The 20472-nt window shown below is 38.6% G+C and overlaps 1 protein-coding gene across 5 annotated transcripts in view; it reads left to right on the forward strand.

The window, feature by feature from the left end:
* RANBP17 (RAN binding protein 17) overlaps positions 1–20472 on the forward strand; it is a 355460-nt gene that overhangs the window by 229608 nt on the left and 105380 nt on the right. For 3 of the 5 annotated variants that reach the window (XM_069556019.1, XM_069556022.1, XM_069556018.1), the window contains 2 exons: positions 19236–19309; positions 20334–20414. In XM_069556019.1, the coding sequence (XP_069412120.1) occupies positions 19236–19309; positions 20334–20414 (155 nt within the window). Of the gene's footprint in view, positions 1–10898; positions 10959–19235; positions 19310–20333; positions 20415–20472 lie in introns of all 5 variants that reach the window. The other 2 variants (XM_069556017.1, XM_069556020.1) reach the window with 1 other exon arrangement.

The raw sequence follows: 20472 nt of genomic DNA on the forward strand, positions 1-20472 counted from the left end.
TCCTAAGTGTTCTGCTCTGTCCACTTATTTTCTTAACAAAGTTAGAGATTCTTTAGGACAGAGTCACTATCTCTCTGTCGCTATTGATTGAATACGGGCCAGGTAGAGTGAGATGGTCTGATTTCATGGTGAAAAAAACAGAGCAATTCTATTCTAATTCTAGTCATTTTTTTTCAGGTAGAATTGCTCATTAGAGAGGGTTTTCTTAAGAGATAGTGCGCTGTAACTAGCTAATGGCCACTTTTTAAAGACTGTGAATTAGAAAAGGATCTGCACCCCTACCCACATGCCTTGCTCTAAGCATCACTTTCCATATGGATTTTCCTGAGTTACTTCCTTTAAACTATACCAGTAATCTAGTAAGTAAAATGTTTCTCTGGGTTCTGTGAGCCACTCTAGCAAATTAAACCCAAACAGAAAGGCCACTGGAACCTTCCGTCTATAGCTGGTTGGTAGAAGCACAGGTGACAGCCCTGACTTGCTTTTTGAGGGGGTCTTTCAATTGGTGTTTGAAATTGGGGGCAGTCTTTAGTGACTAGGCCCTTAATTGGATGTGAGACATCCAGTTAGTGTTCCGTGAGAAAATAACAGAGCCATTACTTTGCCGACAAAGGGCCGTATAGTCAAAGCTGTAGTTTTTCCAGTAGTCATGTATGGATGTGAGAGCCGGACCATAAAGAAAGCTGAGCGCCGAAGAGTTGATGCTTTGAACTGTTGGAGAAGACTCTTGAGAGTCCCCTGGACTACAAGGAGATCCAACCAGTCCATCCTAAATGAGATCAGTCCTGAATAGTCATTGGAAGGACTGATGCTGAAGCTGAAGCTCCAGTACTTTGTCTATTTGATGCGAAGAACTGACTCATTGAAAAAGACCCTGATGCTGGGAAAGATGGAAGGCAGGAGAAGGGGCTGACAGAGGATAAGATGGTTGGCTGGCATCATCGACTGGATGGACATGAGTTTGAGTAAACTCCGGGAGTTGGTGATGGACAGGGAAGTCCTGTCATGCTGCAGTCCATGAGGTCATCAAGAGTCGGACACGACTGAGCAACTGAACTGAACTGAGCTGAAAACTGTTTGGTGGTATTGGAGAAAAACATGTAGACATTAGAAACACATGTAGTTGCCTACTATGTGCTAAACAATGGGACATTATATTGACTAAAAGAAAGATAGTCCTGCCATCATACTCAGGCAGATAACACAGAGAAGGCAAACACACATCGTTGTTTGATGTGATAAAGCCATGTTTGGTATGCAGAACAGCAGTGGGAACATATAGGAAGACACCGAATGTAGTCTTGGGGAAGTCCAGGAAGCATTCCTGAGGCGGGGGCTTAGGGTACTTGGGATTTTCTTCAGTGTCCTTCAGTACTGTGTATTACATAAGCAGGTCAGTAAACTAGACCCAGGAGTTGCATCAGTTCAGTCCAGTCCAGTTGCTCAGTCATGTCCAACTCTTTGCGGCCCTGTGAACTGCAGCACGCCAGGCCTCCCTGTCTATCACCAACTCCTGGAGTTCACCCAAACTCATATCCATTGAGGCGGTGATGCTATTAAACCATCTCATCCTCTTCGTCCCCTTCTCCTCCTGCCCTCAAATCTTTCCTGGCATCAGGGTCTTTTCAAATGCGTCAACTCTTCACATCAAATGGCCAAAGTATTGGAGTTTCAGCTTCAAAATCCTGGTACAAAAAGAGGCCGGAAGTGTCCAACTTTGTATTTCCCACTTTCCTGTTCAAGACTGCGTAACAAAACCAAGAAATCTAAGTATCAGTACACTGCAGTTTGTTTAGCAAATTGGTGGCACTGTGAATGTTCCATCCTTTATAAGATGGTAGCTAGTAAGACAAATGAATTCCTCTACCCCTCTCAGTTGGCACCATTCAACACTGACCACCCCTACGCTTGTCAGATAGGTGCCAGATATAAGGCAAGGGTATTTTCCATGCATTGAATAAAATAGCACCTAAGAGAAAGCTTAATTTGGATATTCTATAATAAATGTCTGTGAATATGTACTTTTTTCCTAGTGGCTAGGAAGCAGTGTTGTCAAATAGTGAAAACTGTGATTGGTAAACCATTTCGCTGCGTAATCTTGAGCGGTCTTCTAAACCCCATCTAAAAGAAATGGAATTCATGATACACCTGCTCTACCTGCTTAGAATGCACAAGTTTAGTGATCTAAGGGAAACAATTCAAGTAACTAAAGATTAAAAATAAAATACTGTCAGTGAAATATAGGAAAGAGAGAATAGGGCCGTAGAGAAATAAAGTTCAATTTTGTCAGCTATTTTTATTGGTTGCTAATTAAGGATTTTATCATTTTAAGTCAGCTACAGTGTGGAGAAAGCTCATGATTTCAGTAAATGTGAATACTACTACTAAAAAGAAGCAAAAGATAAATTAGGGACTATACCTAGGTTCAGTTCAGTTCAGTCACTCAGTCAAGTCCAACTCTTTGCGACTCCATGGACTGCAACACACCAGGCCTCCCTGTCCATCACCACCTCCCGGAGTTTAATCAAACTCATGTCCATTGAGTCGGTGATGCCTTCCAACCGTCTCATCATCTGTCGGCCCCTTCTCCTCCCACCTTCAATCTTTCCCAACATCAGGGTCTTTTCCAGCAAGTCAGTTCTTTGCATCAGGTGGCCAAAATATTGGAGTTTCAGCTTCAGCATCAGTCCTTCCAATGACTGTTCAGGACTGATTTTGTATAGGATGGACTCGTTGGATCTCCTTGCAGTCCAAGGGACTCTCAAGAGTCTTCTCCAACACCGCAGTTCAAAAGCATCACTTCCTCAGTGCTCAGCTTTCTTTATAGTCCAACTCTCACATCCATACATGGCTAGTAGAAAAACCGTAGCTTTGACTAGACAGACCTTTGTTGGCAAAAAATATCTCTGCTTTTTAATATGCTGTCTAGGTTGGTCATAACTTTTCTTCCAAGGAGTAAGCGTCTGTTAATTTCATGGCTGCAGTCACCATCTGCAGTGATTTTGGAGCCCCCCAAAAATGAAGTCTGCCACTATTTCCACTGTTTCCCCATCTATTTGCCATGAAGTGATGGGACCAGATGCCATGATCTTCGTTTTCTGAATGTTGAGCTTTAAGCCAACTTTTTCACTCTTCTCTTTCACTTTCATCAAGAGGCTCTTTAGTTCTTCACTTTCTGCCATAAGTGTGGTATCCATCTGCATATCTAAGGTTATTGATGTTTCTCCCAGCAATCTTGATTCCAGCTTGTGCTTCATCCAGCCCAGCATTTCTCATGAATCCAGTACTCTTGCCTGGAAAATCCCACGGGCGGGGGAGCCTGGTGGGCTGGAGTCCATGGGGTTGGGAAGAGTCGGACGCGACTGAGCGACTTCACTTTCACTTTTCACTTTCATGCATTGGAGAAGGAAATGGCAACCCACTCCAGTGTTCTTGCCTGGAGAATCCCAGGGATGGGGGAGCCTGGTGGGCTGCCGTCTATGGGGTCGCACAGAGTCGGACACGACTGAAGCGACTTAGCAGCAGCAGCAGCAGCACTCTGCATATAAGTTAAATAAGCAGGTGATAACATACAGCCTTGATGTACTCTTTGCCTGATTTGGAACCAGTCTATTGTTCCAAGTCCAGTTCTAACTGTTGCTTCTTGACCTGCATACAGATTTCTCAGGAGGCAGGTAAAGAGGTCTGGTATTCCCATCTCTTTAAGCATTTTCCATAGTTTGTTGTGATCCACACAAAGGCTTTGACGTAGTCAATAAAGTAGAAGTAGGTGTTTTTCTGGAACTCTCTTGCTTTTTCAATGTTCCAACAGATGTTGGCAATTTGCTCTCTGGTTCCTCTGCCTTTTCTAAATCCAGCTTGAACATCTGGAAGTTCATGGTTCATGTGTTGTTGAAGCCTGGCTTGGAGAATTTTGAGCATTACTTTACTAGCGTGTGAGATGAGTGCAATTGTGCGATCGTTTGAGCATTCTTTAGCATTGCCTTTCTTTGGGATTGGAATGAAAACTGACCTTTTCCAGTCCTGTGGCCACTGCTGAGTTTTCCAAATTTGCTGGCATATTGAGTGCAGCACTTTGACAGCATCATCTTTCAGGATTTGAAATAGCTCAACTGGAATTCCATCATCTCCACTAGCTTTGTTCGTAGTTTTGCTTCCTAAGCCCCACTTGACTTTGCATTCCAGGATGTCTGGCTCTAGGTAAGTGATCACACCATCATGATTATTTGGGTAGTGAAGATCTGTTTTGTATAGTTCTTCTGTGTATTCTTGCCACCTCTTCTTAATATCTTTGTTTCTGTTAGGTCCATACCATTTCTGTCCATACCCATGTTATACCTAGGTTCTCTCCCTGTAAAGATAATATGGTTTAGAGAATACTGTTATTTATAGTGATAATGATTCCCCTCTATAAAGCCTATGAAATGAGATACAGTTATCTCATTGAACCTTTCAGAAAAGGTATCTTCCATGGATTCGTAATTGTTAATCATCATTATCAAGCTAATTTCAAAAGAAAGGGAGAAAAAGTAGATTTGAATGGAGAAATGAGTGCTAGAAAATATAGAATTTTACTTCATTTGTATAGTAGAGCATCATCTTGAAGTATATATGAAATGGATCAAAGTTGTTTGTGCTTTGAAAATTGAAACAGTGTTCATCATACATAATTAAACAAAGTTGAAATTTTGTAGGTATGAAACAAACCAGAAAAAAAAAAGCCACAGCTATGATAGCTATTACAGGAAATGGAGGAAATTAATAATAAAAGACAGTACACTACTTCATAAATACATGCGCATCATGAGATTTAGAGGATGAGAGCATTAAGCTAATACCCTGATTAATTTAACAATTTAATCCTGGAATTAGAGTACAGATAGTTCAAAATTCATTTGTACCAACCAGAAAAACAGCTTACTTTCATAAAGTAGGGTTTTTAGGCAGTTCTTGTAGGTATACGAAGATAATATTCTATTTAAAATTATTACTTAGCAAGACCTGATTGATGTGAATATTTCTTAAATAACCAAGTTTCTGTATCTTTTGTTAAGAAAATATATTAAGAAACAAACAGATTGGGGGCATTTTTGCCTTATATCCAGTGATCTTGATCTTGCTTTTTATAACTTGTCCTAAGTAACTCGTAGGAGCTATGATTTTTAAAACTGCATTATCACTGGGTACATAGATTCGTGGGGTGGGGGGAGGGTACTTTAAATAGGTCTCTCTATTCATAGTCAGTAAGATTTTAGTTAACCTTAATTAGAACATCTTTGAATACCTTTTTGATGCATAAAATAGTGTATCAAAACATTTTAAAATAAAATTTGGAGGATTTTTAGAAAGTATAAATAGCAAAAGAATAGCTTACCCGATAGGCTTTCATTTTACATCGAGTCAGCATTTGTGAATCACTATTTTTTCCTATCAGCTATTTGGTAAAAGTCCACAATTTGCCAAAATGGTTAATAGGACACAAATATAGACATTTCATGTGATGTACCATGTAAATGTAAACCTTTGTAGTTACATGTTTTTGTAGCAAGAGAATTGTTTTAAAAGGCACGTAATTTATTAGCTATCGGTAGCTTCTTTATTGCCTTGCCGCGCTGCAGTAATAAATAAAAGAAAGTGAACTGATTTTACAAATGGCACACAAGGTGCACATTTTGTGGGGAAAAAAAAGTCTTTTTTTAAAGAATTGGCATTAAATCCTTTTTTTGTGATGACAAAGAGGCTAAGAGTGCAAACTGTATTTTCTGTTTATCGAAAACAGTCTTTTTTTCTCGGGGGCATTTTTTCCTATGATCATCAAGGGATTTCAAAAGCAATAAAGTGTGGAATCATTGTTCGACTTGAACAGTATTAAAACTTAGGTTTTAATTTCAGTGAAGTAATAAGATTTGAACCTGTCTCACATTACAGCACTGTAAGGCATTTAGCAATTGTATTTTAAAAGAGGTTTTTAAGATGCAGCTCACTTGTAAGCTCACTGTCTGTCAGTAATTAATAGTTTTTCTTCAGCATAGGCTGTTGTGATCAAACCAAGAAATATCTGAGTTTTTAGTAATACATTATGATAATTGTGTTTATTCCTAATTAGTCTAAATGTCTAATAATTTTCAGCTTGTGTCTCTCTGGCTGCTTAAAAAAAGAGAGTGACTTTTAAAGCTACAGTGTGTCTTTGGGCTTTTAAAATATGAATGTAGGTATGCATGTATGTTTCAATAAGCTTTACTCTCAGCAAAATTATATGTCAGTCGACTCATTCATTAACCAAGTATTTTATCCTTCAATATCATTTCCTAGTTTTTAGACATTACATCATTTGTGTATGTAGAAACAAGTGTTTTCAGATACGGTATTAAATGTACAGCTAAACCCAAACCGACAGTCTGGATTCTTCAGTACTCATCACTAAAACTTACTTTACTTCTCAAAAAAGGTTTTAAAATATGAGCATTTCTATTAGATCAATGCGGCAACATACTTGCTGATGAAAGATTGTAGTTACCATTTTGAATTGCTATTGAAAATAATTGCCTCTACAAAAGGAAACATCTGTATGACAGCGCGTGGTCAGAGCTGCCATCAGTTCTCAGCATTTGAGGGCTGAGCTATGGCCTTTTATGATGACTGCGAACAGTAACTGCCTCCGTTAGCCATAAGCCTTGTTTCTTTATTTTAGTAGGTGGCCTAGGCTGTGAATGTTAGAGACTCTAGAATAAATCAACATATTATCCTAAGGATACAAAATGTGAGAGCTATTTGTGGTTGGGAACCTTTGACAGATAGTTTGGATGAAGCAGATGATTGCCTGCCTAGCGTATCTGGTCTGCATTGCTGTGCCTGCAGGCAGTTTAGTGCTATGGTTGTATATTGATGTCAGGGTTAGTACTGAGTGGCTAGCAGTGACAGATGTCTATAATTACAGGCAATGCTTCCAGTATTTCTGAAAAGCCAGCCTGTGTTGAACAATTATCTTATTTCTGCCTTGCCAAAGAGCATGTTCCAATTGCTAGTATTAGAAATGGTGAATATAGCGCTTCATCTGCTGCCTTGGGACAAATGTGGGAAAAGCACTTGGTTATAAAACGTAAATGCAAAATATTTTTTTAACATTTTGAATTAGTTCAGCTCAGTGTTTTCCTAATTTTTATCTTCCCATAATGTTTCTGTTGAAGGAGTCTTGAAGTAACAGAAGCACATTTGGCTACTTATTGGGATTTTGTTTTCCCTTAGGCCTGTGTATCTCCCAAGTGCCAGTATCCCTTGCTTTGCTGAATAGATTCATTTAAGCAAAGTTGGTTTTGAAACAACTTTCTCCAATGTGAATTACATTTTTTTGACTGACTCCCTTCACAACATTGGAAATGCATTTCTATGGACAATCTCCCACACCTTCTGATAAGAACTGCAGAAGGGTAGACAGTGCTGAAATGAACAAAAACACTGTAGTGCCTGGTGTCTTTACTGAGAAGTTACAATCCTCAATTTTTGTTTTAATCCTTTTTTTTTTTAAACCTTCAACCACTTATTGTCCTCTCCTGTCTCCACATGACCGCTTCCTTCCATGCTACCACTTAGCCCACTTTCATGATTCATTAGAAATGTTTTCATGCCTGATGGTCACAGTTCCCTGCCGTCTATTTTTTCCTGGTTGTTTGCATTTCTGAGACACAGACAAGACACTCTAATACCACAGTCTCCAGCAGATACAGCTGCATCCTTACGCAATACCCTCTAACCTTTACATTCCTGAGGTTCCTAAAGTTCATGACACTGGGTATTAAAACATTATCCATGCTGTAAGTGATACATTCTGTATTTTTCAGGTAAAGTAGACTGAGAAATACCTAGGAAATAGCATTTGAGATATGTTTATCTCCAACCTTAATCTAACCTTTATTGAGTTTCTGCTTTCTGCTTAACTCCACTATGTAGCATTATTTGTTACATTTTCTCCTTTAGTCTTCTCAGCAAAATTCCCTTTAATAGGTAGGATTATCTTCATTTTACAGAATTTAAAAAAGGTTTCAGAAAGGTTAAAAACTTGTTCAGTGTCAGATCCTGAGTTTTCAAGCAAATCATACTCTAAACTTAAGTTTGCTTTCTAGTACATCCCATTACCTGCCTTTAGGCATGAGGTGGCACTAGTGGTAAAGGGCTCACCTGCCAGTGCAGGAGATGTAAGAGACACAGGTTCGATCCCTGGATTAGGAAGATCCCCTGGAGGAGGGCATAGCAACCCACTCCAGTATTCTTGTCTGGAGAATCCCATGGACAGAGGAGCCTGGTGGGCTACAGTCCATAGGGTCGCAGAGAGTCAGACACGAGTGAAGTGACTTAGCATGCATGTACTAGGCATGATCAGATTCAAGGGTAATGATTGATGAGACCATTATCAGAAGTTTCATCCCCATATTTGCTGTTTTACTTCCCAAGGAAAAATCTCATCTCGACAACCACAGATTGTACCTCTAGTTCTGACTAGCCGTCCATCAGCAATTCAATCCATGGTCTAGTATGAGAGGTCAATATTATATTCATATATGAATGGCAGATGCTTTCTGTTCTTACTGGGCCTATCACACAAAATTTTTTGGTAATTTAAAACCAGTGATGATGTTCTGGAACCCCTTTTCTGTGTGCATTTAATTTAACAAAGAAAACTCAGAGAATTGGATGAGTTTGTTTACCTGAATTGGGAAGACTTTGATAATTTATTGGGCACAGGGATGTAAATCATCACTTAGCCCGATAGATGGGAACTTGCCCTGGAGACTGAAAACAGGAACTTGTAATGATTCAGAAAAGGAAGACAGGGGCTTTAAAATCAGGAGCCTAAGTTGCCCAGATGGACCCCTGGGGCAAAGCATCACCTCTCCCCCAGAGCATTCTGCTTCCTCCTGTCTCCTTTCTCATCGCACCTCCCTTTCCTTCTCCGTAAAGCAGACGCTACAGGTAGAAGACCCAGGAGTAGGAGTTAGGCTGTCTTCCACCGGGACTCCCTTCCCTCTAATCACTCTTCTTTATACACTGCTAAAGCTGCTCACGTACTAGTTTAGAGCAAATATCCATTTTCCAGCAGCTAGTCTAGATAAAGCGCAAATAAAAGGGACCGTCACTTGGTGTATGGCTCATAATCTTAATGTTAGACTAACGTCTGACTGTATCTTATTTAATAGTGGCGGCCGTTTACTGACCACCTAGTCCAATGGCTAGTAGCTAATGTTTATTTGGTGCATACTGTGTGCTAAAACTTCCAAGCACTCCTGCCAGTGTGCTGCCAGTGCTATATATGATGTAGCATTTGGTGACGACAGTGATAATAGCCACTTCTTTATGGGAATTTTACCATGTGCCCAGACTGTTGTAAGTGCTTTACATATGTTAATTACTGTAACCCTCTCAAAAATTCTGTAAATTAGGTCCTACTGTATCATCCTTTTTTTATATTTGAGGAAACTGAGGTGTAGAGGGTAAGCAACTTGTTTTAAATCATTCAGTAATTGGTAGACTCCAACTAGTCTTGGCCTTCAGAATCGCTCTTTAACCACTTTATTGGACTGCTTTCTAATTTGTGATATTTTCGTTGTGATATTCTTTCCATTTATAGATAAAGAAACAGACTCTTAGAGACTAACTAATTTTACTAGAATCATAGACTTGATTCATTAAATCAAAATATGTATTGAATGCCTTTCCCTGCCCAGCACTGTGCTAGACTCGGAAGGGGCAGTCTCAGGCAGAATCCCACATGCCTCGCGCTGCAGATACATGCCGTGTCTCCTCCTGGTTGAGGTTGCCTAAAGTATGCGCTGGGTTAGCCTGTTCATTTCTGGCTTCTTACTGAGAGGATAATATTCTTCCTGGGCAGCTGCGTGGTTGGTTGGTTCTTGGTTCACCAGTTAGACTTCGGCATACATTGTAGCTAATTTTCAACATGAAAGTGTTCAGTAGGAAGGCTAGGATGGAAGCAGTAGTTAGCCTGTTGCTGCAGGTACTGCCTCTTCAGAGAAACCCCAATATTAGTGTTTGAAGACATCAGAAGTCCATCAGAAGGGCAACTCTGATCCATTGCATTTAGCTAAAGTTTTCACTACCTAGGCTAGTGAGAGAGACAGAAAGGAAAAGATACAAAGGACTATAGGATCAACGTTTTTGAGTAAAGTTTGAGAATGTAATAAAAAGATGAAACTAGCTGATTTGAAAGAGTAATAAAAAATACAATCATTGGTAGCCTTGTTTATTCTTTGCGCTGTTATTCCGTTACTCTTTGTGTCAGTTGCCCTTCCTAGAGGGATAGAGAGCTGAGTGGGAGGAAAGCACAGAAGTTGTTTTGAATGTAGGAAATGGGACATGTTTCAGAGAGGCAATATGGAAGCAGTGTCTATGTGCAAGAGCTGGATTAAGTGGTGGAAAACTCAGTATGATTTAAATGACTACTGAAATGAGTTTTATTTATTAAACATGTACTCTTACCCATCAGAAGGTGACTTGGCCTCCTTACATCATTAGCCCCATTGCCACACTTGCATAATGAGAGTGCCTTGTGGGAAACAACAGTACTAAGAGATCCTTAAAAATAGTTCTGTCAGTTATTATTTATAATTTGTTCTTCTTTAGGGCTATCCTTTAATAATTGGTTTCTTGAATTATTTCATAGAAGCAAATCCATTGCAATCCATATAACCACATCCAGGCTTTGAACAGCACTTCACTATGCCTCTGCTCATAGCCTCCAGAATAAAATCAAAGTCCCATGAATATTGTAAGTGACAGCCACAAAGATCCTGAGCCACACTCTCCTTGTATCTAAAGTTGGGAAGGCCTTCTGCTCTTCCCTTATCCCTGAAATCAGGTGGCAGGTCCCTAAACTCTGTGCTTTTTAGGTTGTGCGCCTGAGGAGTGATGTGTCCAGAGTTCCAGAGAAGGCTTGGAAAGTAGTTAAGGTGAGTTGAGCTGCTCGTTATTGTGGTGGATCACCAGTCTTTATGCTTATCTCACCACAGCCCTAGATTCTTATTACTAAAATAGGCACATTCACAGCGATAAGTGTAGGGGCACACTGTCTTGGTTCCTTTTTTTTTTTTTTTTGGCACTGTGTAATCCTACAGTGTGCATGTTTTATAACCAAGTAAACGTTCAGTAGTCAGGTGATAAGCAGTGTTAACTGTGACACCTCTGTGGGTGTGATTGTATAGTGTGAAGACAGCCTAGGTTTCTTGATTATGACACTTCTGAAGTGGCCAATTCTAGCCAGCTATCCATGGACAGAGGAGCCTGGTCAGCTGCAGTCCATGGGGTCACGAGAGCCGGACACGACTAAGCAACTAATACACACTTTCTATTCATACCTGAAAGGAGAAAGTTGTATTACTTTATGCTGAATAGCATCTCTTAATTGAATGGTATCTAGAGCACATGTATCTGTTGTACCAGAATATGTTTCTGAATACCACCTTTGAAAGGTATAAAGGATTAAACAAAATCATTTACTTCCCAATTCCCCACCTTCTAACAGACTTTATCTAGCATCAGTTCTTTGCTCCAGAATGTAATCATGTCATCTTATAATTTTGCTATTGCCAAGAATTATAAATGAAATAACCTGAAATGCCCCCTTTAAACTATGATCTCAAAACTTTCTACCTAAATTAATCAAGCTTTCTTCTCATAGCCTTGTGCCATAGGCATGGTTAGCCTCTTATTGTATGAACTTGGAAAGATAATATATTTACCCTAGACTTTACCATGGCTTTAGCCACAGAAGACTAGTTTAACAGAAGCTTGGCCCCAGATATGGAGTGAGTTGGCAGCCAGCAGGAGCAAAGCTGTGTCAGGACAAATGTACACTCCCCATCTTCTCTAGTTGGCTTTCAGCTGGTTGCACCACAGGAGTCTTTCTGTGGACTGTGTGTCCTGTGACCAATAGCTGGTGCTCTCGACCCAGCTCCCTCTTGGCTAGTGAAGGCCTGTCGGGAGACATTAGGTTCATGCTGGTGGAGATCCTTAGTCAGTGGCTCCCTGAAGGAAAGTGAGGCAAACAGCCAGCTTCTGTTGAACAGGTGGTAGTTAGACCTTAGATCTGGTCATGGGTGGGAAGAAAAGAATTTCTCCAAAATTACCAGTATTAACTGGCTTTCGCACTGTACCTGTACCCTTCCTTATAATAAATGATTGTTTAGAAACTAATCCAAAATTCTCTCTGGCAGCATCTGGAGCCCTTCCTTAGCTGTCTGGATTTGGGCCCAAGTTAGGAATGGAAACCCCACTGGGGTGCAAGCAAAAGAGGAAGCATGTTCTTAGCCATGCATCAGTGGAGGCCCCTACTGGGAGAGGGGATTATCACAAGGCAGCAGGCAGCCCTGCACCCCAGCCTGCTGAGTTCATGCTTTGTGCTACAGGATGTGGAGCGAAGGAAATGTGAGGCCAAAGTGATGGCTCCAAGTTTTCTTATACAATAGCTTATTCAAGCAGATTGGGAACGCCTCTTAAGAGATTTGTTAGGTACATGTCCCCTTAGCAAGATGGCCACCACAGATGGTAGGTTCAGATATTCTAACTGAAGTAAATTCTTAACATTCATATTTATTTTATTTTTCCATAACCAGCTTTTGTTTATCAGATGTCATTCTGTATTCAAACTGAATGAGGCAAGCAGATTCCTAATCTTTTACTGCTTGGTTTCCAATATAAATTATGGTTTTAAAATCAACTTTTGGCAAAAGATTGTTTTACCTAATGTTGGTCCTTATTTTGTGCTGTTGCTTTAAATGATATGGAGAAATTAGCCAAGGTTAACGTGGCTCTATTCAGTATCACTAAGTGTATATATTTAATATACAGCAATGATTCTTGTACCATTAATTCTCTTGGTCACAAGTTACTTGTGATGATTATGTTTTATTCTGCTTCAGACATTAACAAGAGAGCTCAATATCTTTAGTTCCAAACTGCTAAGATCCAAGTCATTAAATACTCTTATTAGTTTCCTCTTATACCTTTCCTTTTATTCCCTCCCTTCCCCTTCTGTTTAATGGGTCTCATATAGAGAGCACTGCATTATCCTCAAGGGCACTTTGAAGCCTGAGAAAAAATGTGGAAATTGGTTTCTTACTCATAAGAAGTGAGTTCATACTCAGTTCCAAAATTATTTTCTAAGGAACGTTAATGTTTTTATTATATTGAATCCTCTCCAGTGACAGATTTTGTTTTACCAAATTAGATTCAGTTAAAAATCTTGATTTATAAGTCATTTCAGTAGATTAAAACAATACTTTAAAATTGATAATTGTTGAGTTTTTAAAATTTTATGGTATCAATTTTGTATTATTGGATGTGAATTCTTTTATACTGAATTGGTTCAGGAAATATATCATCTGGTGGCAAAATATTTTGTTGATTTCCACAGCACTACTAATTTTCTACACTGAGCCTGCTTATAAAAGCTCTTTGCGAAGTTATAGCATCTTAAACATTTATAGAAGGCCCAAGGGTATTAACTTATTGTAATTTTCTGAAGATTCATTATCCAGAATCTTAATTCATTATAACAACTCTTATGAAAACCTATAGAACCAGTGTTTTCTCTTATTTTCTTATTTGTGCAGAATGAGAGATTCATTGTTCTGTTTAATTTGTTTCATGTGGTGCTTTTGAGTACATTTCATAGAGGGCTGTTATTGAATTTCTGTGACTGTCATTATATATCCATACAACCTTTAGGAACTAATATTCTGGGTTTCCCAGTCCTGTAATCTACTTCAAATTTAAGGATTGACATAATTAGTTTCTTCAAAGTTATAACCAGAATGTTAGAGACAACACTGCAGATACCCAAGACCAAGGATTAGGATTGGAAAAAAAGGCAATTTGAAAAATTATCACAGCGCATGCTTTTGTTCTTTATTAAATTTATAGCTCAAAATCTTATTGCTGTTTGTGTGTGTATTCCCTTGTCTGGTTTTCTTATCTTGTCTGGCTTCTTTTTTAAAAACCAGATTAAGATCATTCCAAGTACCTGCATATGCTCAGGCAATATTTGTCACTTGGTTAGTTTAGAAATTAAAGAACGTATTGGGTCACTGAAGCATTATACATGTATCCAAATGCTTTTTTCTGGAGTTTAAAAGAAGCTCTACAGTAAAATGAATAGAGATAAGAAAACATATTAAGACAGTGTTTTAGGAGCATGCCTTTTTATGTCTGTAATAATGGTAATTTCTTACATTTCTAATGACTCCCTGTATTTCAAGAACCAGAGAAATGGATGACTGGTTAAAATGTGTAATATTCCTAGCTTCTAAGACAATGACTATCTAGAAGTAGAAATAATTTGGTTTTGTATCATGAAAATTTGAAGCTTTATGCTCTTAACAAATGCCATTTCTAACCATGATTAGAATGTGTTAATTGGGACTTCCCTGGTGGTCCAGTGGTTAATAATCTGCCTTCCAATGCAGAGGACCCAGGTTCAGTCCCTGATCTGGGAACTAAGATTACGCATGCTGCGAAGCAACTAAGCCCGTGTACCGCAACAGAGATCCCCTGTGCTGCAGCTAAGACCCGAAGCGGCCAGATAAACAAACAGGGAAACAAGGGTGTGTTAGTTGACTGAACATACAGGAAGATTTCAAAGTTAACACAAATTTTACGGGGTTTTTTTGTTTGTTTTCACTTTTTTTCTGTGTGAAAGTCTTCAAGGTAAGCACTTAACCATTCTGCTACTTTTTATGTAATCGCTTTTCTCTTGGAAAGGTAGTAGCTGGCAATACTAGCATATACTAGAAAGGGTTGGAGAAGGAAATGGCCACCCACTCCAGTATTCTTGCCTGGAAAATTCCATGGACAGAGGAGCCTGGTGGGCTACAGTCCATGGGGTTGCACAGAGTCGGACACGATTGAGCACATGTCTACATTAGAAGGGGTCCCTGAAAGGGGTTGGGGAGGGAAGCAGCATTTGTTGGATAGTACTAAATGCCAGGCTCTGTTAGGTACCATCATTTAATCTTCCCCAAAGCCCATAAGGTAGGTCTTATTATCATTCTTGTTTTTTCAAATAGGAAACCAAGGTTCAGAGACTTTAACACCTAATTAGTGGCAGAACTCAAATCCAGTTATCTTTGGGACCAAAACCTATGCTTTTCTGTGTTGCTAAGTTTATCCAGACAGTGTACCTAAGTACTTCTGGAGATGTAAAAAGAAACAGACATTTTCCTTGGCCTCAGGCAGCATGAAGTAATGGAGGAAATACATATTAACATGGAAAATTATTAGTACAGCAAGATGATATTTTGTTATGTGAGAAGTGCCACTAACCGGCCTGCAACAATGGATGCTCTGAGTATCCAGAGGAAGAAAGAGAGCTCTTCTTAGTGAATCTACAAGGAGAGCTTCTTCCTGAAGTGTTATTAAGACATTGAAATTACTTCTTTCTATAGTAAACAACAAGGACCTACTATATAGCATAGGGAACCATGTTCAATATCTTATAATTATCTATAAAAGAATCTGAAAAAGAATATATATCTCTATGTATAACTGGATCACTTTGCTGTATACCTGAAACTAACACAGCATTGTAAATCAAGTATACCTTGATTGAAGGGTGACAATAATTGAAAAATGATAATAATCTTTAAAAATTACATCTTTTTAAATAATAAAATTTTGCAAGTGGTCACCTGAGTGAGTAGAATTTGGAATATGTTATTTTTACAGAAAAAAAGTTCTTTGTATAAAAAGACACTTTTTTTGGTTGTTTTTTCCTTTTGTTAAAATAATTATGAATGAAATGGAATCAGCCAAAATTTGCATTTTTGTTATATCAACAGTATTGAATAATAGGGATGCAAGATGAAAGAGTATCATCTCTGTCCTCAGGGAGTTTGTAGTCTAATAGAAAACTTGCATCATTAAAGAAGCGAGGAAGGAAGGCCCAGATGGACGGACAAAACCAGATGACAGTGTGTGCACCTCTGACTGTGCGCAACGTGCAGCCAAAGGCGCAACGGTTTATGCAGCTTCGCTGTGTCCCTCAGAGAAAGAGGAGCAACACAAGTGGGCTTATTAGTCTTTTATTTCTTAGATATTTGCTTAGTTTTCACTATGATCAAATTATCTTAATTGATTATGAAAGAAAAGATTAGGACTCTATGAACTGAAAGTGAGCTTTTTTCCTTTTCTTTCATTCCTATGCCAATTCCTGTATTTTTCCTTAAAATGAGTATGTGTTGTGATATAGTTTCTTCTTGCTGTTATAAAAATTATTTGGGGTGAAGTGATAGAAGTTTTAGAAAATGTTGAAAATCCCCACACACTGTGTTAGAACTTTTTCAGTAGAAAGCTTTCACTGAATTGTGCTTTATGATAAACAATTTTATAGATATTTGCTCACTGGACAAATTAGTCTTCACTCCCAAATTATGTGTATGTATGGATGGCATCACTGACTCAATGGACGTGAGTCTGAGTGAACTCCGGGATTTGGTGATGGACAGGGAGGCCTGGCGTGCTGTGATTCATGGGGTCGCAAAGAGTCGGACACGACTGAGCGACTGAACTGAACTGAACTGAACTGAACTGAATGGTATAACTGCATTTCAAATGTTTAAAGACATTTTCATATTATCTGCATGCTCTCTGAATTCATGATAAGGTACCCTGGAAAATGTGAGATGGTCTTTTAACAGAAATGCAGTAATCATACATTGATTTTAAATGACCCTGTCACACGTGAAAACAAATCAGATTGTTGCTCTTAATGAGCTTTTCAATTTACTATTCAGTAGATCAGATAAGTGGATTTAAGAGGTAATGATCCTGTTTAGTACTCAAGCTTGACTGTCAGATCCTAGTAGTGGAGAGAAATCCCTAGGGACAAAAGCGTTGACACAGTTCTAGATGGGATAATGGGAATCAAAGCTAATGGATGATAAAAGGAATGGTGCAAGTTACAAGGATAATTGTGGATTAAAGCACTGCCATGTGTCAATGTTGACTGTTTTTTTAGCATCTTATTGGGTCATATCTGATGCTTTGAGAAGCTGTTTTGACAACAGAGCACAGTAGACATGCCTGCTTAGATTCTTTCTTTTTTGAATGCCAGAGACACAACAAAACTTCCTTATAGGAACTATCAATTTAAAAATATTTTTAATATGTTTAAATGTTTTAAATCACATTTTTGTTGTTTTTATTATTTAGTGTAGCATGGGGCAAAATCAAATTAATTTGATCTTTGCCGTAAAAAATAGCATTTATAAAATCTTGAAAATGTAAAATTTTATTTTACAAAAATAGAGGGTAGTAGGAGATACGGACACCCAAATAATTACAGTGTGAAAAGCACCATGCTAGAGAAATGGACCGGAAACTGTAAGAACATAAAGGGGAGTGCAACCTGGAAATGGAAGGAGGATTCAGAGATGACTTCTGAGTGAGACTCAGAGGAAGAGAAAGAAGGATGGTTCAGAAAAAATAAACAGCTTGTGAACATATAGAGCTCTGTAATTGCATGACAAGCCTCAGGATTTCATAAGCATTGCATTGTGACTTTAAGTTGACGGAAATGATAGAAGTTGAAGTAGGTTGGGGCCAAGTTGTGAAGGACCCTGTGTACCATAATCATATCGATATCAGGTTTTCCAAGGGACCCAATTTATTCCCATTCACGAGAGATTTTAGATCACATTGAGATAAGGGACACTTCCCTTTTTACAACCATTCTTCCTTGGAGCCTTCTATGTGCTGAAAGTTTTCTGATGATTGAGGATTTGATGAGAACTAACTTCTGTAGGTTCTTTCTCCCTAGCTCCCTCTTTCCAGCAGACATCTTTCAAAACAGTGATAGCTTTGATCGTACAAGAGATGAAGGCCTATTCTCATGAGCAAAGTCACAGATAGTATAATTGAAACGCTTTTTAATTAGGGCTCAGAAGTTAGCAGAAGTTAACAGGAGTTTGAAACTTCATCTTCCTTTCTTTCTGTCTCCCCCAGCTTCTCCTCTCCACCTTTCTGCCCCCTCTTTCACCTGCTCCCCTCCTTTCCCCCTTTTTCTCCCCCTGATTCACTCTACTGGCCTGAGGAGCTTCTGGTCATAGGACTTAAGTCAAAAGCTTGGAACACAACCTTCTCGTTTAATAATATTTAAAAGCCAAACATGAGATCTCTGCAATTGGACCGCTTTCCTCCCCTGTATTACCATGTAACTCTGGATGATGTGTGGTATCCTGTGATTTCCATCTCACCTTCACAACCAATGACATTATATCAAGGTAGTGTTCACATAGGAAAAACAGAAGGCAGCATAAGTGAAAGCTTAGTTGCCATACCATAGGAAACAGGCAGATCAGGAGAAAGTAAGAGAACAGAATCACAGGGGATCCAATCAGAGATGAGAAATCCCATACAGCTGGTGTCTGGCAGAGATAACCTGGAATCACACCAGAGCATCAGGGAGTGTGAAGGTGTCAACCCACCTCTCAGCTTTGCCAGGCTATTAGGGAATATTCCATTGGCTGCCAGTGGCATTTTCCCACTTGTAGTGGGATATGTATTTATAAGCTCAGGGTGGCTGGGGTTGGGACTGAAATGTTACACCCCAAACTCTGCAACCAGCACACCCTAATGGAAAGCTTAGTGGATTCTCAGGCCCCGGTGTATTCAGCAGAGAATCCCTGAGTCTGGGATTTCAGTCTCAGCATGGAAAGTAAGACCTATCTCTATATTTGGGGAAACTTGTTGAGAGAGATTTGAGGAGAATTTCTATAAATTCTTTAACTTCCTCTTATTTTTGTAATCCTTATTTTTATAAGTGCCTAACATAATCCTGAATTATTTGATGGCTTGCCAAAACCTGGAATAGACGGAAATTTTTTAAATGTTGGAATCTTTTATTGAGGCACTCTACTTTCCAGCCCATCTTTGAGATGAGTTTGTTACCACTTTGAAAAAAAAGAAATCCTGTGGTATGCTGGGACTAAAATTAGTAGGTGAATGTGGGTTTTTGTGGGTGTGTATATATTTCAACTAAGGGCAGTGCTTCCTGGAAGAAAAAGAGGAGTTAGAAAAAATTTTTAAAACTTCTTACTCTGTTCTCCCGACTTGTTCCCTGCATCATTGTGGATACAACAGTGTATTAAATCTTTACATTTATTCAGTTTGAATAGTCTGTAGAAAATATACATTAATGATAACGTTTTTGACAATTAAATGTCTTCATGCAGGTGTATGCCCGTATGTCAGAAGTCTTAGGAATAACAGATGACAACCATGTTCTAGAAACATTCATGACGAAAATGTGAGTCCCTGCTTTGGTTCTTTGATTTTTTTCTTTTGTTGTATTGCTTTGATCTTTTTACTGTGCTTAAATATCTTCATAAATATTAATTTTTAATAATAGACTTTTAAAATTATGCTTTGCTTTTAGAATGGTAACATTGTTCTTATCTGAAATTTAATTTCACAAATTTAAAATTCACCATCCAGCGGGCATTGTTATTTGTCAGGGTATCCATACAGCTGCGGTATGCAGTATCAAAACATAGTTTTGAGAAGTTTACAGACTTTGTTGAACTTCAGTTCGATGGGCAGCCTTTTTTAAATTAAAAACAAAGTATTCAATTTTAAGGACCAACTCAAGAGATTATTACAAATTGGAATCATTGAGAGAGATTTGGTTGCCTTCAAACAGGGCATTCATTGATTCCAGTAGAAACCTATGGCTATCAGAGACATGTTCTTGGAACCTGTCCTTAATTAGCCTTGTAATATTAGTAGAATTAACTAGTTTCTGGTCAGGAGACAATGTTGTACACTTAGCCTAAGGTTCTGTGCCTCCACCTGACTCCTCACTTCCTCTGCGTAACAGATAGGTAGCACTGTCTTACTTGCAGAGAACAAAGCAAGATGAACAGACATGATCACAAGAAGTAAGTTTTGGAACCCCAGATTTGATGGTTCCTTTCTTGGCAGTAAGTGTAAGTCTCTACTTGACTTCCTTTGAAATTCCTATTGTCACTCCCTACTGTGTTTGTTTTGGATACAAAGTTAATGTTTCTTTTGTGAAACATTTAGGCAAGTTTAATTTACAAAAATATGATAGAATAATAGACCATTTGGAGAACAGTGTTGCTTGTTCATCGATTGTGTATAATTTTGAACATGAAATAAAAAGAGGAGAACATGTTCCATTGGTATTTAAACTTACTTCGTGAGGTATCTGTGATGTAGGTCAACTTACATGAATAATGTGTATTTCCATGTTCTCCCTACACAAGCAAATACCTTAATTATAATTTAAAACTTTTTTTTTTCATATTTAGTGTTACAAACCTTAAATACTGGGGAAGATGTGAGCCTGTAATTTCAAGGACGCTTCAGTTCCTAAATGACCTTTCTGTTGGATATCCTTTTTACTATATCTGATAATGTGCATAAACAAACCTAACAAGTGCATTCTGT

This window comes from Ovis canadensis, chromosome 16, assembly GCF_042477335.2.
Source record: "Ovis canadensis isolate MfBH-ARS-UI-01 breed Bighorn chromosome 16, ARS-UI_OviCan_v2, whole genome shotgun sequence".
Lineage (NCBI taxonomy): Eukaryota > Metazoa > Chordata > Mammalia > Artiodactyla > Bovidae > Ovis > Ovis canadensis.